The 20,564-nt window shown below is 46.5% G+C and overlaps 1 protein-coding gene across 4 annotated transcripts in view; it reads left to right on the top strand.

The window, feature by feature from the left end:
• Myh11 (myosin heavy chain 11) overlaps positions 1–20,564 on the top strand; it is a 100,331-nt gene that overhangs the window by 13,185 nt on the left and 66,582 nt on the right. For all 4 annotated transcript variants that reach the window (XM_005350355.2, XM_005350354.2, XM_005350357.2 and 1 more), the window contains exon 3: positions 6,235–6,391. In XM_005350355.2, the coding sequence (XP_005350412.1) occupies positions 6,235–6,391 (157 nt within the window). The remainder of the gene's footprint in view (positions 1–6,234; positions 6,392–20,564) is intronic.

Below are 20,564 nucleotides of genomic sequence, written 5' to 3'. Positions count from 1 at the left end.
CTCTAAGGACCCTCTTCTAGTCACGGAGGCGTCCGTGTCAGATGGACTTAGGGCTCTAAGGACCCTCTCGTAGTCACACTCTCCAACATGGCTGCCTCCGGGTACTTACCTCTTAACTATATTGAAATGTGAGTTCATTTATTTATTTATTCATTGGCTCATTAATTTTTTTGAGACAGGGTTTTTGCTTTTTTTGCTGTTGTTGTTGTTGTTTTTTTTTTGTATCCCAGGCTGTCCTGGAACTTGTCCAGTAGACTAGGCTGGCCTCAAACTCAGAGATCCACCTACCTCTGCCTCCCAAGTGATGGGATTCATTTCAAACATGAATATTTATGAGATCATTTTTTTCTGCTATATCTTGGCCACAGGTCATGAGTTTAACAGCTGTTCTACCAGATGGCATAATTCTAAAATATTCTCACTATCACGTTCTAGCCTTAACTACCTAATGGAGGTACCCAGGTACCTTGTGGACTGGACCAGATCCTCAGTACACAAAGGACACAGATGTTCCCATAGTTACTGCCTGGCAGTCAAAGACTCTTTTGTTCACCTTCATCTCTGAAGGTGCTGGTAAATCCTTTGGGATTCTCTGTTTCTCCAAATGTTCTTTTCTTTCTGGATGGTGAGGGATCATGGAAGTCTATACTGAAGCTCTTTCTAGAAAGAGATCACGAATACTTAATGGCAGATGCCAGCAGTCTTGTTCTTGCTTTTGTGTCTGCTGTAACTGGCTATCACTGGTCATTTGTTGGGTCCGTTTCACATCCTCTGAAAAAGGATACTCCCATGACCTCAACATCTCATTTCACCCCCTCAAGGCATCCAACCTTTCACAATGTGGCAAAATATTGTCGCCTACAGATATGTTGGGCCAAGTTCATATCTATTCTGGGACTCACACGGCCCATGGACTGCAAGTTAGATATACCTATTACTGTTTGCCTCTTGAAATGACAAAAGGCTCCCTGTGGACTGTAAAATAAATACCCTACATTTTTTTTTCTAAATTAGGAGTACTTGCTGAATAGAGTATTGGGCGCTAGGATTCTAGACTCCCTTCAAGATGTGTCACCACTATGTGGGGACAGAGATGGGCCTGCATGTTCCCTTCACCTCACAATCTTATGACATGGTGGAAATCGGGAGGCAACAGGCCTTGGGAAATTCCTGAGAGAAATAGATTAAAACTGACTGGATGCTTCAGAACCCTGTCATGCTTCTCTGGGAGGATTAGATTCAATCCTCTTGGCCAAAGAATGATACTGCTGCCGAGTATGATTCTGCTCCAATGAACCACTTCACAGAAACTTCTGCCCAGGATAAGATAAAAACAGCATGGGTCTGAGAGCCAGGAGTGACTGGACTCCTGCTGACAGGGTGTGCTCAGGAGGCTGTCTGATTTTCTTTTCTTAATGATAGAGTTCTTCTACTGAATTCGTCCTAAACAAAGGGCCTTTCAGAAGGCATCTAGAAGGTTCTGAGGGCTGGCCTGCCTTTTCTGAGATGGGTTCCTTGCACGACTCCTGCAGGGTGTGGAGCCTACCTGCTACCTAGCTCTGCCTACTGATCTATCTCAGACACCCTGGCTCTTCTGTACATTGTCAGTGGCCGAGACCTCTCTGTAATTTCTCACAGAGGACATAGTCAGCTCTGTTCCAGACATGGTACTGGGGGATACGCGGGAGGGGACTACAGGAGAGGAGGGAGCTCTCTGTGGGCCTATCATGTGCCAGGGACTTTCCTGAGTAGGAACGCTGGAAGAAGTCACTCCATAGTGCCCCAGAGCATAGAAAGAAAGATGACAACTGCAGGCCACCTCTTGGGGAGCCTCATAAATTAATTCTTACAACCTTATGGCTTTAAAGATGCTACAAGGCTATCCCTCAAAACTTTATTGAAAATGTGTATGTTGAGGCTGGGCAGGTACCTTAGTGGGAAAAGTGCTTGCCATGCAAGCATGAGAACTTGAGTTTGGATCCTCAGTGCCCACATAAGAAGCTAGGTATGGTGGTGTACCTCTACAACCCTAGCACTGGGTGGGTAGAGACAGGTGGATCCCAGGACCTCACCGGGTTCCAGCCAGTGAGTCGCAGGTTCAACGTTGATCTCTAGTCCCTACATTCATGCACATACGTGTACACATGCACTCATACACATATGTTGATCTCTAGCCCTACATACATGCACATACGTGTACACATGCACTCATACACATATGTTGCATACACTCCCAAAAGAAAGGCATATGTTTCCAAAAGCAAGAGTCCTTTCCCATTTTTAACTCCCAATCCTTTATCTTGGGGACAAATGTGATTGACCGGGTCATCTGTGCAGATCGAGAGTCTAACAACAGTTCCACTCCCTGAGCCTTACGCATCTTGCTCCTTTTGCGGCTGCACTGTGGTCTTCTACCTCCGTCAGTACCTGTCTAGTCAGATCTAGGCCTACTGATAGCTGAGGGCCACAGCTAGTAAAAAAAGCTGTGGGAGGGAACAGAGAGCCTTCTGTTTCATTCCAGTTTCTTATTCTTCACCCCCACCCTCAGAGAAACTGGCCCACCATTTGCTTGGAGACAGGATCTCACTACTCAGCTCAGGCTAGCCTCAAATTTGATATCCTTCCATCTCACCATCTCAGTTTTCCCAGCTCTGGGATTATAGGTGTGATCCCACTATTTTTAATTCCTGGTTGTTTTGTTGTTGTTGTTTAACAAGTCCTGGACACTATTTTATACATTTTAATAAATGCAGAACATGCTCTGTTCCCTCAAAGTGGCAGCGCAGGCCACATTCTGCGTATCCTTGTATCTGTGTGTGTTCTCTTCATAGCAGAGTAGGATCTCCTGTTGAGGCCATGAACTGTACCAGCAAGACTGCCCTACTAACAGACTGCCCAGAAAGACTGCCCCACTAACAGACTGCCCAGCAAGACTGCCCCACTAACAGACTGCCCAGCAAGACTGCCCCACTAACAGACTGCCCAGCAAGACTGCCCCACTAACACACTGCCCAGATGTCATTGGCTCCAGACACAGTAGAAGTACATTCTCAGTGAGGTGTCTGTCTTCAGCACAGCTACTCAGAAAGTGCAGATGCCACGGAGAACCTCATAGAAAATACAGGGTTTCAACTAGTCTCTGGAGGGAAGAGGAGGTTCATGGTTAGGCCATGCACACATCTAGTAGGTTATGAGGCAAAGCTGAGATTGTCCCCTGGCATGTCTGTCCCTCAGCTTCTTCCCCATCACTCCCAACCCTCTTTTCCTGAGGCCAAGGCCTTGGGAGCAGCTTCTGCTCTGTGCTCTGTGGCTGACCATATAAAGCATGAGGAGCAGCCAGGCCTGCTTCCTAATACGGTCACAAAAAAGGAGATCCTACTCCAGCTGGGACCTGCTGGTGGCATTGAGCTTTGAGATGCCTGACTGGGACACGGGAAGGGAGGTTATGTTGGGACCTCTGAACTCAAGCAAGCATCAGGAGAGACTGTCCTGGACATAAGACCCTGGTTTGCGCTAGAGGATTTGCCAGCTGAGCAGACTCACATTTGCCTCTAGTGTGGATTAAGTGCTTGCTGTGTAGTTGGGCTCCAAAGGAGAGGCAAGGAAATTGTTAGGTCTCAGACTCAGGACAACTGGCTAGCCAAGGTGTGTATTTAACATATCAAGGCAGCCACTGTCCCTAGGCTCTCCCAGCATCTCCTGCTAAAGGGTCATCCCAGGTGGGGCTGGCGTGCCTCTCCTACCCTAAACTCTCTAGCCCCTGAGCTTTGCTGCCCTTCCCCCGCCTGCTCTTTCCAAATGACCTAGACATTTTGGCTCCACGTCCTTTTTGCTTCAAGGTCTCCTGGCTTCTTGGCTCCTTGTTCCTCTGTCTTGCTCCCCACTACCCTCTCACAGCCCAGTTCAGTCTGGACCCTTCCAGATTCCTCTGTCTGTTTTCTCCCTTGTACCTACAATAAACTACCTCAAGCATACCCAGGAGCGGTCAGAATGATGTCATTTATGCCTGGGGTTTAGACTGGGGTAGGAGATGGTGGTAGTGTCCCATACATAAATGACGTCATTCTGGGGTAGAGCCTGGCTGATGATTTTCAGTAAGATGATTAATTACTGACACTACTCTTTGAGAGTCTGGGTATGTCAGGGATAGGAAGGAACAGTCGTGGCACAGAAGGTCCTTTGAACACCTACTGTGTGCAGTTCAAGTTCTCTAGGACGTACAGCAAAGGCAAGCTGCATCTACCCTTGGGGAGGCTTCAACTTAACCTTGGCAGTCATTTAGTAAGCATTTAATTAGCACCTGCTATCTGCCAAGTCTTAGGTTGGGGCTGAAGAGATCAGAACAGGAGCTCAGGTGTGTAGAGGTGACTGCAGCTGGCCTTTTCAGGTCAGAGAATGCCCTGACCTGTCCTGGCCCCTGCTGACCTCCAAAGATGCCTCCTCCCTCTGACTGTTCCAGGTACAGCCCATGTGCTGCCTGCTGCCTCCCTCTCTGCCCTGAGCCTTCAATCCCCTGATCCTTTAAGACTCAGCACCCCAGGAATCACCATGGTCACCCCAGCACTCCTCTTGGTCGGTGCAGGTCTCCTGTCACTGCTCCACTCTCTCCTGACCAGGAAGGACTTGGGCCTTTGAGGCCACTGTACCCCAGTAGTCCTTCCTTTCTCCTCACCAATCGCGCAACTGTGAAGAGCAGCACGTGGAATTTGCTTTTGATTTTTGTTGTTATTTCTCACATTTATTCCTTGTCACTTAACCACCACCTTTTCTTTTTTAAGGATCTCATGTAGCTCTGGTTGGCCTCAAAATTGCTTTATAGTTGAGGATGACTTTGAACTCCTGATGCTTTGAGTACCGGGATTCCAGATACTTTATGTGGTGCTGGGGATAAAACTCAGGGCTTTGAGCATTCTAGGCAAACACTCTACCCACTGCCACACCCCCAGCCTTTGTTCCCTTTCACCCTTGAACATGCTATACATAGTAAGATGCAGCCTCCCTACTGCGGGCTAGCACCCATTGCTACTCTTTTCAGTGGCTCCTCTGGTTTGAGATATGTGCCTCTCACTTGTCATTATTCCTAAATTATGGCTGGAGAGATGGTTCAGCGGTTAAGAGCACTGACTTGCTCTTCCAGAGGTCCTGAATTCAATTCCCAGTGGCCACATGGTGGCTCACAACCATCTGTAATGAGATCTGGTGCCCTCTTCTGGCCTATAGGCAGGATACTGCATAAATAAATAAATAAATAAATAAATAATCTTTAAAAAATTTAAATTCCTAAATTATTAAATTACTTCTAAGATTCTTCAATAAATGATAGCATCAATCACATTGTCCCCTTTTTATATAAGATTAGGGCAGTCCTACTGCCTACACGTTATCCCTTCTCTTCAGGCTTTTGTGGTTAGCTATCTTATCACTGACTCTTTCTGTTAAAAATTAAAAACCACATTGTCATTATTATTCATTTTGTTTTGTTTTATTGTTTGAGACAGGGTTTCTCTGTTTAGCCCTGGCTGTCCTGGAACTCACTCTTTAGACCAGGCTGGCCTTGAACTCAGAGAGCCACCTGCCTCTGCTCCCGAGTACTGGGATTAAAGGTGTGTGCTACCATTGCCCACTGGTACTCTGTAAGTAGCAGTCTATATTTTAATCAAATAAAAAATAAAAATGAGATAGATAAAAGAATTTGGGGATTGCTGGATTGTTGGTAAAGTGCTTGCTATTCATTTATGAGGACCCAAGTTGAGCTCCCAGCACCCATGGAGAAAAGTGGGTGTAGTGACTACACTCCTCTGACCCTGATGCTAGGAGGGCAGAGGCGGGAATCCTTGGAGCTTATTGTTAGCCTAATCAAACTGGTGAGAGAGCCCATCTTAAACACTAAAGAGGAGGGAATTGGAGACTTGTGGCCTCCACATGCCTGCTCACATGTACATGTGTACCCCACACATGAGCATATGCAGACAGACATACAAGTTAAGTTCCTGAGGCTCAGTGACATGGAGGACAAGGACAGTGGTGGGTTTGGGAGCCGAAAACTGGTTTAACTCAACCACACGTGGCTGGGAAACAACTCAATCTTGCTTTTTTCTTCCTTCTCCACAAGACTCCTGCTGAGTTTCTGAGGAGCCTCAGTTTCCCCCACTATGGCATGAGGCTGCTGACTGGGGTGTGGGAGTTCTCCCACCCATCTAAAAGTCCAGAACTGAGCCTGGTTCTCTTTTGCAGACCTACTCCGGCCTCTTCTGTGTGGTGATCAACCCCTACAAGCACTTACCCATCTACTCAGAAAAGATCGTGGACATGTACAAGGGCAAGAAGAGGCACGAGATGCCACCCCACATCTACGCCATTGCTGACACAGCCTACAGAAGCATGCTGCAAGGTGAGCCTGCCAGGCCTGAGAACCACCTCAGGGCTCAGCCTCAGTCCCCACCACCACCTGCCTGAGTCCCCATCAGGAATGTGGAGTTTGGCAGGCAGGGCCATGACTAAAAAAGGGCAAAAACAAAAGGAACATCAGTCTGCAGCAAGGAGGGGCGGGGATGCAGGGCTTGAGCAAATACGGGCATTGCCCTCTCTGACTTCTGCCATCCCTGTGACTGTTCCAAGGCCCTGGCCTAGCCAGCTGCCAGAGAGGAAGAAGCTGAGGACAGGCTGTGGATAAGCTGTGGACCTGGGTTGCCACCTACCAATCTCTACCCCTGGGATTGTAGTCAGATGTCTTTTCCACAGTCCCAACTTCCTTGTATGTGAAAGGGGCTAAGAGTCTCTGCGGCACTTCTGTGAGCCTTGCTGTGCTGGCTTTACCAATGGAGGGCCTTTGTACACACACTCCAAGTTCAGGTGTGGCAGCTTGTGACTCCTTTATCTGAAATGTCTGGACCAGAGCCGCCATCAATTTGAAACCTTACCATTCCCCCGATTTGGGAATATTTTCATATATGTATTATGAGAATTTGTGGGACTGGAATTCAATTCTAAAAACAATATTCATTCATGTTTCATTTCTACTTTATATAGTTTCAAGGTAATTTTTGACATTATTTTAAATAATTTTGTACATGAAGAAACATTTTTTCAAATGGAATTTCCCTTTGTGACTTTATGGTATGGACTAAAGAAGTTTCAGATTTGGGGTTTTGGGGTCTGGGATTCTCAACCCAGTTGACACTTTTGAATGAGTGTTTCTGTTATGCCCAAATCCGCCAAGTCCCCCAAAAGCCGACAAGGAGACCGAGTCCCTTATGTAAAAGCAAAGAGCCTTTATTTTATGCAAGTTTGCAAACTCGGTCTCTCCATGTGTCCAGCGTATTGGAATAAATGGAGAGCCCTGAGCTCAATTAGAGTTGGGTTTTTATAGTAGTAAAGGTGGGGGTGAGGGATATCTGAGGTTCAGGACCCCTGGTTGGCTGACATTTGTCCAGGGGTGTCCTGGTGAGTGTGTGCTGGCAGGTGATCCTCTGTACAGTGGTTGGAACATTAGGTATTTCCTTTGGATGGTCTGCTCTTGGGTGGTGCTCAGGTAATCTCAGTTTGTGGTTCTTCTGTAACCAGGTATTGCTTCAGGGTAAACTACTGAGACTCAGGCCTCCATTAAACTTATCTATGGCTAGAACTTAGTACATAGAACATAGTAAAGAACTTCCTTTGGGTGATCTGTTCATATTTAGCTTATCATGGCTGCCTCCTACATTTCTACTGGGACAAAGTGGTAGATTCGCAACAGAAGAATGGGGAAGTGTCAATTGAAGAGTCCCAGTGAAGTTAATTTTTATACCTGACCACAGTAAAATAATTACCATCCAGGTAAAGATGTAAATAAAGTATTCTAGAAAATGTCCTCATGCCTTTTCTGTGCCAACACCTCTTCAGAGTACCCCCTGTTAATTCTAATCAGCGTGTGTACACCCCTGCTAATTCTAATTAGCGTGTACACCCCTGCTATTTTACTTTCTGTCACCATCAGTACAGCCTTGACCTCCTGTGAATGACACACTGACTTTTATTAGCATTTTCAGGAGGAACTTCCCCCCACCCCACCTCCTCAGAAAAGGCAGAACAACATGTCAATTACAGCATGCATTCCAGGGCAGAACTGCCTCTACTAGCATGTGCCTAACAAGGGGGTGCTATGTGACCTTAAACAAGATGGTGAATGTCCTGTACCCCTGTATCTTCTCTGTAAAAAGGGATCCATAAGAAGGTTCTGACCGTGATGGGTCAGGAGATGGAAGAGGATGATTGTAAGTTTGAGACTGTCTTAGGTTACACAAGCGAGTCTCTGGCCAGCTAGGGCTACAAAATGAGATCCTGTCTAATGCATCCAAACCAAGAGGTCTGTGACTCAGCTCCTAGGGCTGACGTGAGAATTAAATGAACTATTACATCCTACATCAAAGCAAGTCTGGTGCTTAATCAACAAAATCCTTTCTAAACATAAGGCAGCACAGATCAAACATCACCAGTTCTGAAATCCACGATCTAAAATGCTCCAAGATCTGGGATAATTTCTTTTTTTTTTTTAAATATTTATTTATTTATTATGTATACAATATTCTGTCTGTGTGTATCTCCAGGGCACCAGACCTCACTACAGATGGTTGTGAGCCACCATGTGGTTGCTAGGAATTGAACTCAGGACCTTTGGAAGGGCAGGCAATGCTTTTAACCACTGAGCCATCTCTCCAGCCCGATCTGGGATAATTTCATTGCAAATTCTAGGCTGTGAAACTTTGTTAATGAGCAAAGTTATTTGAAATATTGCATGGGTCAGGTGTGTGTGGGATCACCATTACAGCCCTTGGGAGGCAGAGGCAGGCAGAGTTCTGTGACTTCCAGGCCAGTCTGATAAACATGAAGAGCTGCAGGACATCCAAGAGAGATCCTGACTACAAACAAACAAATATCATGTGAAATGAGCTTTGAGAATCGGAGAGATGACTCAGCAGTTATTAGGAACACTTCCTGCTCTTCCAGAATGTTAAATTGGGAGCGTAGTCCCCAGCCCCCAGCATGCCAGACCACTCCCACAGGGTATTTAAGATAGCTTTAAGATAGGTCTCAAAGGAGAATCACGTGGTCGTGTGTGTATATACACACACACCCAGACACACACACACCGTGGTCACCCTCAGGGCCACCTGAGAGCACAGGAATCCCATTAAACCTGGATATTTTTTAATTTGGCTTGTTGTGATTTGGCTTGATTGGGATTTTTGTGTAGGCAGAGAGCTCACATTAGGAAAATTCCTAACACAGAGAACTTGAGTTTGGTTCCCAGCACCTAGGTCAGGCAGCTCACAAAGTCTTGTAACTCTAGCTCCAGGATTCAACAATCCTTCTGGTTTCCATGGACTCCTACACACATGTGGACACTGACCCCCCCACCACATACACAATTAAAGAAATAAAATTTTTTTTTTTAGTATTTAGGTTTTCTTTTTTTATTGCTTTATAAATAATACCATTCAAAATTTCCACTTCCTCCTCTCCTCTCACTTCCCTCCCGCTCCTCCACTCACCGTCCCTCTTCCCTCTCCAGTCCTAAGAGGGCAGGGTGCCCTGCCCTGTGGGAAGTCCAAGGCCCTCCCCCTCCATCCAGGCTTCGGAAGGTGTGCATCCAAACAGACTAGGATCCCAAAAAGCCAGTCCATGCAGTAGAGACAAATAGAGTGCCATTATCATCGGCTTCTCAGTTCACCCTCATTGTCAGCCACATTCAGAGAGTCTGGTCTGATCACATGCTCGTTCAGTCCCAGTCCAGCTGGCTTTGGTGAGCTCCCATTAGATCAGGCACACTGTCTCAGTGGGTGGACCAACCCCTCACCGTCCTGACTTACTAAGAAATAAAATATTTAAAAATTCAGATAGTATCTAGAAGACATGTGAAACTTGGCCTCCAGGTTCATGCTACCTCATTATGAATTTGCAAATATTCTCAAATCTGAACACACTGTCCTAAGCCTTTCATATGTATAGTACTGGAAGTGATTCATGGACAGGAGGACAATATGGAGAACACTTGTGCAGGCTAATAGCTAGAGACCACAGTTAACACAAGCAGGTGCAACAACCAGGTAGGGCCTCATGGAACAGGCACACTCAGTCCTTCCACAGGGACTGTCAACTCAAAGGGACACAGGTCTGAACTGAGGATTGAGAAGAGCTCTGTTGGCAGCACTTGAGGGCAGGAATGCCTAGAAGATGGAGCTACCAGGTGGAAGCACCCCAGGCTATCAACAGTTTGCCAGACCTCAGCTGTAATAGGAACTTCACGTCCAGACATGAGCCTGCCATTCCCCCAAGGACCAGCAGGGGGAGCCCTGCAAAGGATGGCGCTATCCAAAGTGGGAAAATCCCCACTAGGTCTTGAAGTTAGAATTCAGTCTGTGTTGTATTATCGCGTTTCTGGTCCCCTGGATGAAAGTGTATTTGGAAAGCAGCTCAAAAGCCTCTTTGGTGAACATGATTTTGGTTGAAAGTAACTCAACTAATTGAGTGGCTTAGCCATGGCAGTTTACGCATCACATGATAAGCTACAGTTCAATGGTCTCACGGCTGTTTGAATCAGGAACTTTCCTTAAGCCCCTGAGGGAACTGAGGTCCTTATCCAAATGCCTGACCTTGGGAAAAGGACTTCCTTGGGGACCACACACTCCACTAGATTTTTTTTGGAGGTGGGGGTGTTGAGACAGGGTTTCTCTGGTGTGTAGCCCTGGCTGATCTGGCCTCAAATTCATGAAGATTCACCTATCTCTGCCTTCAGAGTGCTAGGCTTAAAGGCCCATGCCACCATGCCCGCTCACTTCGCTACATTTAAGAGTAATTTTCATTCCTCAAGGGGCGTGATGCAGGGTTTGTGCCACATAGCATAACCAGCACTGAGCTGTGTCCTAATTGCGTCACTTTGTATCTTGGTGTTACTATATGGGCCTGCTCCCCTCATATGCTCCCGAAATGGAAGGTCCTGGTCTTTTATACTGTATCATTCTGATCTCTCTATACTTGTTAACTGAATCTTGCCATTAATGGCCTCAGGCTCTAGATCTGGATTGTAGACGGTTCATCCTCGGGGTCAGGTGTGCCCAGTTAGTAAATCTTTGGCCTTCCTGGTCTTGGCGTAATCAGGAGGGAACAATGGGATTCCCGTGTGCAGAGTCATCAAGCTATGTGGTTCTACAGTGGTGGGGATTTTTTCCCAAAGAATTATTTTGTTTTGGGGGTGTGGTGCTGAGTATCAAACCCAGGGCCTCGGCTATGTGGGGCCAGTACTCTTAGCCCCAAGCTACACCCCCCCAGCCCTCTTCTCACTTTTCCTTTGAGATAGAGCCTCTCCAAGTTGCCCAACTGGCCTTAAACACTCTGTATCCGGGCTGGAGAGATGGCTCAGAGGTTAAGAGCACTGACTGCTCTTCCAGAGGTCCTGAGTTCAATTCCCAGCAACCACATGGTGGCTCACAACCATCTGTACTGAGATTTGGCGCCCTCCTCTGGTGTGTGGGCATACATCGAGGCAGAATATTGTGTATATAATAAATGAATAAATCTTTAAAAAAAAAAAACACTCTGTATCCTAGACAGGCCCTGAAGTTATAATCTTCCTGCCTTAGCCTTCTAAGTAACTGAGATTACAGGCCTGTGTCACCAGGACCAGCACCTTAAAGATTTATAATTTAAAATTTTAATTTAGGTGTTTATTTGGTGGTTTGTGCACGTGAGGACAGGTTTCCATGGAGGCCATAAAAGAGCATCAGATCCCCTGGGGCTGGAGTTAGAAGTGGTTGGGAGCTGTGGGACATGGTGGTAGGAACTGAGCTTGGGTCCTCAGCAAGAGCAGCAAGTTCACAACTGAGGAGCAATTTTTCAGACCCCATTTGAAAGACTTTTTAAAACTACAAAGTACTGTAACAAGGTTTTCCTCCATCAATACCCAAGTCTCCTCTACCAGTTAATTTTTATTTATTCTGTTAGCCAAAAAAAACGTGCTTCATGAACCTCCCTAAACCCCGGAAAAAACTCAGACCAGGCTGACCTCAAACCACAGAGATCCACCTGCCTCTTCTCCCTCATGCTGGGATTAAAGGCATGTTTAATGGATTGTTGGATGTAAGAAGTTTACTAAAGATATATTAGCACATGGACAAACAAACAGACAGCAGCATGACAAGGGCTCTGAGGGAACTTAAACCTCAGCACTAGAGATGGTAGCATGACGGGTTCTGGAGATGTACCTCCTTGTGGGTCTCTGGAGAAGGTGAAGGGGGAGGTTTTATAGTTTGAGCAGGGAATTGAGTAAGGAAGCTAGCTACCATGTCCTTTGGTATGTCTTGACATTGCAAACTCATCTCCAGAATGAAAAATGCAGGCATCTGAATTCTGGTAGCTAGACAGTCATACAGGAAGGCTGTATTGTGGCCTAGGCAGCTGTCTGGCCTGAATTCTAACATTTTTTGTTGCTGTGGGCTTTTTCCCCTTCCAGTGCTGGGCTTTGAACCCGGATCTTATGCATGCTAGCCCAGTACTCTGTAACTGAGCCACATCCCAGCTCCATGGGGATGGTTGCTTCCTGCTTTTTATATGCAAGGTGTGTTCTCAATCTTTTATCAGAAACCTGGGGCATATAGAACTCACTTATCTTTAAAATTCAGTCCTGAAAATTTATGGTGCATATACCATAATTTTATGCTAAATAAAAACAAAATTAAAATTTAAAGGGACATGTACCTTGTTGGTCTTGAGGAAACAGCAAATTTTACCTCGTGTGTGTGTGTGTGTGTGTGTGTGTGTGTGTGCATGAGTGTACGTGAGTGTGTATATGTGCGTATGTGTGCTTGCATAAGTGTCCCCTGATCATACATGCAAGGGGCAGGCACTATTGTCAACCCCCTTTGAGAGATGGGGCTTGAGATTCGAAGTGAAGAACTTTCCAAAGAACAGATAGTGTCAGACTGTTGAGCCTGTGATTCCTAGGAACTCTAGAGCTTGCCTGATCCAACAGTGGAACTGAGCTGTGCTTGGCCCCAGCTCAGAAAAGGCCTTTTGTCCCTGTGGGTCTTGTTTCTTATCTCAGTGTTGAAGGTTGAACACTTGGGAGCCCAGAGTTAGACTCAGCAAATTACAGGCGAAGTGTGAGAAGGGTACACTAAGCCTTCTGACAGGACCCTGTGGGTGGTCACCAAGGGTCCCTGGGCTGAAGTAGAGGAGGTGTGAAAGGCAGATAAGATTTGACTCTAACCTGATGAGGAGGTGTGGAGCTGGCTTGTGTCATCACAAGTACCCTGTTCTCACTTCATCAGCACCAAGAGGACCCTGTCAAAGACTGAAAATAAAACAGATGGGGCTCTCAGCTTAGCCCTCTCCAAGACTAAGATAAGTCTGGACAGTAGGTGGGAAGCAGGTCTCTCTGTTCTATGGTTGGTATGCCTTAGGGGAACTGGCTCATGCCTACCTAATCCCCACAGGCTGGTCTGTGGATGAGAGGAGAAAAGAACAGACGCTACCAAACCTGGGCCTGGAGAGCTGGTAACAGCCTCTGCATTTGATAATTTTAGGGGGCTTCACATAACAAAAGACTTGCCTTAGAGCTGAGAGTGAAACCTGGCGACTTTTCTTTTGAAGGCCATGTAATAGGTGATGTGCCAAAGAAGAAACTGGGCAATGAGGCAAAGGGACAGGCATAGGTCATAGTCTTGGTTGTTATTTGTAAAAATTTTAAAAAATGTGTATGGGTGTTTTGCCTGAGTATATGTCCATCTACCATATGCCTGGTGTTCACTAAGTCCAGAAGAAGGTACCAGAAACCACCATGTGGGTCCTGGGAACGGAACAGGTCCTCTACTAGAGCAGCCAGTGCCCTTAACTATGGAGCCATCTCTCCAGGTCTATTTTTAGTTTTGAGACACACTCTAGCTGTAAGACTCTCTTGGCAATCAGACTCTGCCTCAGCCTCCTTGGATACCAATTTGGGGTTTTAGATTTAATCTGTCCAGGATACTATAACAAAATGCCATTATGAGCAAAAGAAATTTACTTCCTGCAGTTCTGGAAGCTGGAAGACCAGATGAAGGCACACATAAGCTCATATTCCGGCGAGGGCTCATTTCCCATTCAGTCTGGTGAAGGCCTATTTTCTGTTCAAAGATGGCATCCCTGCTGCTGTGTCCAAGGAGAAATAAATTTCATTGAGCTTTTTTATTTTATAAAGATGACAATCCCATCAGTGACCTCCCAAGGGCCCCATCTCACCGTAAGGTGGAGATTTGTAGGGAGACACAGAGACTCCGGCTATGACACCTGATTAGAAGGGGTTGGCCATGGCCATGCACTCTGGCCTCCTGGTTCAGAGTCACTGCTGTCCACTAACACTTCTCTGGGTCACTAGTTTCATTCATTTACTCGCTCTTGCTTGCATTCATGACAGAGTCACACTACGTAGCCCAGAATGACCTGGAGTGTAAAATCTCCCTGCCCCAGCCTCTCAAGGGCTAGAATCGCAGACATACATGGCCATGTCTGACTCCAGATCCCTATGCTCAGTGATGAAGTGGGAGGTAGCTCAGCCAGTACAGCAAGGACCTGAGTTTGAACTCCAGAACACAGTGTGAAAAAAACAAGTGTGAGAGCTTGTAATAGCAGAGCTAGAGCAGGGCAGACAGGAGGATTCGTGATAGCCTGATCAGTGAGCTCCTCGTAAGGGTTTGTGAGAGACCCTGAGACAGACAGCACCTGAGGTTCAACAGCTCTGAGCCTTGTTGTGGGAAGCTTCAAGGCTTTCTCAATCTAGTCTCATAGAGGAGCTTTTCATGCTTCTGAAAAGTCTAGGTTTGAATCTGTTTCTCCCATGAAGAAATAGCTGTGCCTCACAGAGGCTGTTCAGGCTGCGGACCGTCTAGTGTCAGGCTGTTTGACTCAAAGTTAGCACCCTACAAACATGTCTCCAAGACAGGATCAGCTTCCAGGAAGGTTTGTGGCTATGCTTGGTTCTGTCTGGTTTGGACTGGCTAGTAGAATAAGGTACTATAAAGAGACTGCGCTTTTGTTTCCCGGCCACCCAGACCTGAAACTATATTAATTACAACAGTGTTTGGCCTGTTAACTACTACTTTACTACTGTTAATAAACTAGCTCTTACAACTTAAATTAACTCATAATTCTTGTCTGTGGTTAGCCATGTGGCTTGGTACCTTTTCTCAGTGCAGCATTTTCATCTTGCTTCCTCTGCATCTAGGTGGCAACTAACTCTCTTCCTCTTCCCAGAATCCTCCTTGTCTGATCGCCTTGCCTACACTTCCTGCCTAGCTACTGGCCAATCAGTGTCTTATTAAACCAATATGAGTGACAAATCTTTACAGTTTACAAAAGCATTATCCCAAGCAGGGTACAGTGTCTGGTTGACTGAGTCTCTGAGCACAATTGCTCTTCACCTATCTAGCTGCTTCCATAAACAAAACAACATAAATTGTTGATTTACTCTATCCATCCCTCCTTCCATCCTTCTTTCTTTCCCCATCTCCATCCATCTTTGGTATATTGAGACAGGATCTCATTGTAATCCAGGTTGAAATTGCGATATGTAACTCAGGTTAGCCTCCTGGGTGAGTTAGAGGTGACAAGAAAGAACTACTCAATGGAGGCCGGGAATTACAGCACCAGGGAGCCGACAAGATCAGATTTTGGTAAGGAACTGTAAGGGAAGACTTAGGGACTAGATTTCCCCATATAAGCGGAGATGGGACAAGCTTTGCTGTCTGTAGCTTCTTATTGGGACAGGAGGCAGTTAAGACTCTTAAATTTATGAATAAATAGCAAATTCTGAATTGGAGAAGCAGGCTTGCCCAGGAGAGTGGCTTTGAGGGCCCATACTGGTGTGTGGCAGCATGTTCCTCATCCAGGGAGCATGAAAAATTTGTGGTCTCCCAGCTAATCATCTCCAGAGTTGCCTGAGGGCTTACCATGTGCCATAGCCCTGCCACACACGCAGTCTAGTTCAGGGGCACCAGTCAACTAGTCCCACAGTGCAAAGAAGGGAGGTTCAGAATACTACTAGCCTGGGGCCTCTCTCCTAAGCTAGGAGACAGTGGATGGTTCCTGGGAAGTGACCATGAACTTGAGCTGGGAGCAGCTCCTAGGGCTAGAGGCAGGAGATTGGGGTAAGAAATAGTTGCACCCCAAGAGGCCACTAGAGTCCCCTGCCCCAGATGAGCCTCAATGGTTCAGTTACAAGGGTTAGAAAATGCCTCCCTGGGCCCAATGCAAACCTATAGCCTACCTCAGTCTGCCAGAGAGAACGTGGAAGAGGGGAAGGCCAGGCCCACAGGGATCTAGGGTAGAGTCCATCTCTGGGTCTTAGTGTCTTTGTTGTCTGCTCCAGGTAGTATGAGGCTCACTCTGAGCCATGTCTGAAGCTTAGCTGCCAGCTGCCCTTGCATCAGGGGAGACTCAGGATTGGCAAGTTTGCACTAGCCTCACAAGAGTGTGTAGAACCTTCTGGAAGCCAACTTGGAAGATCTGAAGTAGAGAGTCATTTTCTTTGTGCCTGCAGTCCCCTCCCTCTCACATATCTACAGCAGGCTGGTTCAAAATGAAAGAGAGGCATGGAGCGTGGGATGCTTTTCCAGCTATTCTTGGCTTCCTCCTTTTATTGGTAGCCTGCAGGCTCAGTCTCTGCAATCAGCCAGCCAGAACTCCAGCTGGGGATCAACTGAAATAGTCTGGGTGGCTGGGAACCTCCAGGGAGTCCTGCCTGGCCTGCTATGCCTCGAGGGGGTGATCCCAGGGCTGTTATCCCATTCCCAAGCACATCATAAGACTCGGACATCCAAAGGCAAACCCCCAGGTCAGGTAGGAAGGGTAGACCAGGACAGACTGATGATGGGGGTGAGGTCCCATGTTGTAAGGAGGCCTCTAGTTAGTTCCCGGCTGCTTAACCCCAAAATAATCTCACAGAAACCATATTATTTGCAATACTGTTTGGCCAATAGCTTAAGCATATTTCTGGCTAACTCATATCCTAAATTAACCCATTTCTATTAATTTGTGTATTGTCCTGTGGCTGTGGCTTACCAGCTAAAATTCTGGTGTCTTTCTCTGGCTGAGCTACATGGCTTCTCCCTCACTCCGCCTCCTTTCTCCCAGCATTCAGTTTAGTTTTTCCCACCTAGCTAAGTTCTGCCCTGCTATAGGTCCAAAGCAGTTTCTTTATTAACCAATGATATCCACAGCATACAGAGGGAAATCCCACATCAGTTCTAGGACCCAAAACCCTCAGCTAGAAGCTGAGTTACAGTAAGGCTGTCATGGCCCACAGGTGCCAAGGCTATCTTCTTCCTGCCACTGAGCTGTTTAAGTCAGGCCAGAGATGCTCTGATCATCCCCATGTGACCCCCATCCCTTCTGCATGCCTACATACCCTTGATATAGTTCAATTATAAACAAAGTCTAGAAAGTTTCTTGCCATTCTGGGGAGCCACCGTCCCGGGGTCAATGCACTGCTGCTTGTCCTGGCTATAGGTGTGGCTATAGTCCTCGGTCATACCTTTGCCCACCTGACTCTAGTCAGTTTAGTCAGTGTTCTGACTGCAGCAACTCTTATAAAACAAAGCATCTGACTGGGGCTTGCTTATAGTTTCAGAGGGTGAGTCCATGATCATCATGGTGGGAAGCAGACAGGCATGGTGTTGGAATAGCAGCTGAGAACTTTACAACCTGATCTGCAGGCAGAGAGAGACACTTGCCCTGGTATGGGCTTTTGAAACTTCAAAGCTACCCCCACATACACTTCCTCCAACAAGACTACACTGACTGCAATTGACCTGATTGCAGTGACCTACACCCACTCAAAAAAAGTCACACCTCCTAATCCTTCCCAAACAGTTCTACTAACTGGGGACTAAGCATTCAAATATATGAACCTCTAGGGGCCATTTTCATTAAAACTACCACAGATCCCACATTCTGCCATTAGCTAAGTAGAAGCAAGGAACAGAGGTTTTCGTTGGCTTGTATTTCCAGGGTCTAGTGTACAGCAGAATTTAGACCTGAGGGTATAAGAAGTGTGGTGGCAGCGCCTGAGGTAAAAGCAGGAAAACTGTGAGTTTGAGGTCAGCCTGGGCTACAAAACTGTCTCAAAAACAAACAAACAAACAAAAAGGAAGGAGTACAAAGTTAATTGTGTTTTTTAAAAACTTTATTCTGGGGACAGGGAAGGTGGCACATGCCTTTAATCCCAGCACTTGGGAAGCAGAGGCAAGTGGATCTCTGTGAGCCTGGTCTACACAGAGAGTTCTAAGACAGCCAAGAATATGCACAGAGAAACCCTGTCTTGAAAAACCAAAGTAGATAAATAAATATGCAAGTCACAGGTCGTTAGTGCATGATATGGAGCTGTCAGTATAATTGAGTTAGAATTTGTTATCCTCCTCCCCCCAAATCTTGTGCTCATTTAGGTCACTCCACATTTTCACCCAGCCCCAGGCAAGCACTCAAGTTTGCCTGTTATGGACAAGTAAGGTGGAAAAAAAAACGTGAATGAGTCACCTTCTGAGACCAGCTTCTTTCCCTTGGTGTAGTTGTTTCAAGATTCACGCCTGCTGGAGCATGTGTCGGCACTTTCCCTTTTCATGGCTGGAGACTAGCCCATTAAATGGACATACCACATCTTCAGATCCTCTTTGAAGTGAATGTGAATATAATGCTACATAGGCCTTTGTATGTATCTTTTTTCCAACATGAAAAAAAACAAGGACAACACTATATGCCATGTACGTTTTTTCCAAAAATGTACTGAAAAACTAACAGGTTAAACAATGACCATGGGGAGGTTAGTTGCTACATTAGGGAGCCAGGGAGAACATGAAGCCTTTGCAGAATTAGGAAAAAACACTTCTTTCTCAAGATGCTTTTCTTCAATCTGCAGGCCATTTGTTTTCATGAACATACAAATGTCCAACAATTTCCTCCTGTAGTCAGACAATGTGAAACTTGTACCACCATCCAGGGCAGCCCTGCAGGTGAGGTGTGCAGCAGACAGACACTGTCCCAACCATAGAGAGGTGTGGAGGCAGAGATGGTATCATGGAGGTGCTGACTCTCAGATGAGATCTGACTTGTATGTGAAAGTCCAGAGCAGCATCCCAAAGGCTGGAACGATGCACCCTTCCATTTGTGGATGAAGAAAATGTAGTCTATCATACAAGGGAGGATTACTTGGCTGTGAACAGAACAAAGGTGCAATATAATTACAAATCAGATAACCCTCCCAAACATGGAAGAAGCCAGGCACGAGAGGAGGTGCTGTGGGAAATACCCAGAGCAGGTCAACATGTATGTGCACACAGACAGACTGAACTCATGGGTACCGAGAGAGAGTGGGAATGGCTGATGGATGGTGATGGCCTGATGGGCACAGGGTTTTATTGGGGAATGACAGAATGTTCTGGAACTCTATACAGGTGGTACTCATATGATGTGACTATCCTGAGTACCAAAAGGTACTGCTTTGAGTTAGTTAATGTCCTGTGAATTTCACAGCCGTGAATAACAAGGACCCGAGTGGACAAGGGGGTGTGTGGTGGGGCAAAAGGCCTTGCTCTCCCTCTAAAAATTTATAAATTACATTTATTGATTTCAAAGGACAACTTGTGGGAGTCAGTTCTCTTCTTCCACCATTTGGACCCCAAGGTTACTTAGGTCTTCAGGTTTGACACAGGCACCTTTACCCTCTGAGCCATCCCACCAACCCCTCCCTGGCTCTCTCAAAGACTGGGCTTAGGGAGAAAATAGAAAGCCCCAGTCATGGAAAGTTCAGACAACCTCCCTGGGTCAGTTGTGGAACTGACCAAAAGGAGCCCTTCTTTTGCCCAGAGCTGTGCTTCCCACGCTTCTGTTTCCTATGGGAACATCCTGGGCCAGAGAGCTGCCAGCGCCCATAGCACTAAGACTGCTCCTCCTCCTGGGAGGCCTAGGAGCCTCTGACCTATAAATCTCTCCTGCTCAGGGCCTAGCCCTTTCCAGGTTGCTGAGAAAGCCTGGCTCCCTCCTCAGGTCAGATGGAAGAAGAGAGTCCTGGTCTGCCATTGCTTGATTAAAATAATGGAGGTCAGGGCTGGCTGGGCCACAGCTCTGAGAACTAAGGGGCTGCTTGGTATGTATGAGGCCCCATCCCCAGTGCTGCATAAACAGTGAGTGCTGGGGACCTGGAGTCTCAGAACTGAGGAGGTAGAGGCAAGGGACCAGATATTCAAAGTCATCCTAGCTACACTGTGGATTTGAGGCTAACCTGGGTTATATGAGACCCTGTCCGGTCATCAGGTTGCAGAGACATTCTTGTTGTCTGGGTTCTAGTCATAGGGCTCTGGTTCCTCCAACCCTCACCTCAATCAGAATGTGTTGGGCTTCTTTCTTTTCCCTCCTTCCCTCCCTCCCTTCCTTTATTATTTCTTTCTTTTCCTTTATTCCCCCCCACACACACTCTTTCTTTCAGACAGGTCTCACTGTGTGGCCCTAACTGGCCTGGCCTGGTACTCACTATGTAGCCAAAGATGGTCTTAAATTCCTGA

Source organism: Microtus ochrogaster, chromosome 7, assembly GCF_000317375.1.
Source record: "Microtus ochrogaster isolate Prairie Vole_2 chromosome 7, MicOch1.0, whole genome shotgun sequence".
NCBI classification, from domain to species: Eukaryota; Metazoa; Chordata; class Mammalia; order Rodentia; family Cricetidae; genus Microtus; species Microtus ochrogaster.
This window is presented reverse-complemented; position numbering and strand designations above follow the sequence as displayed.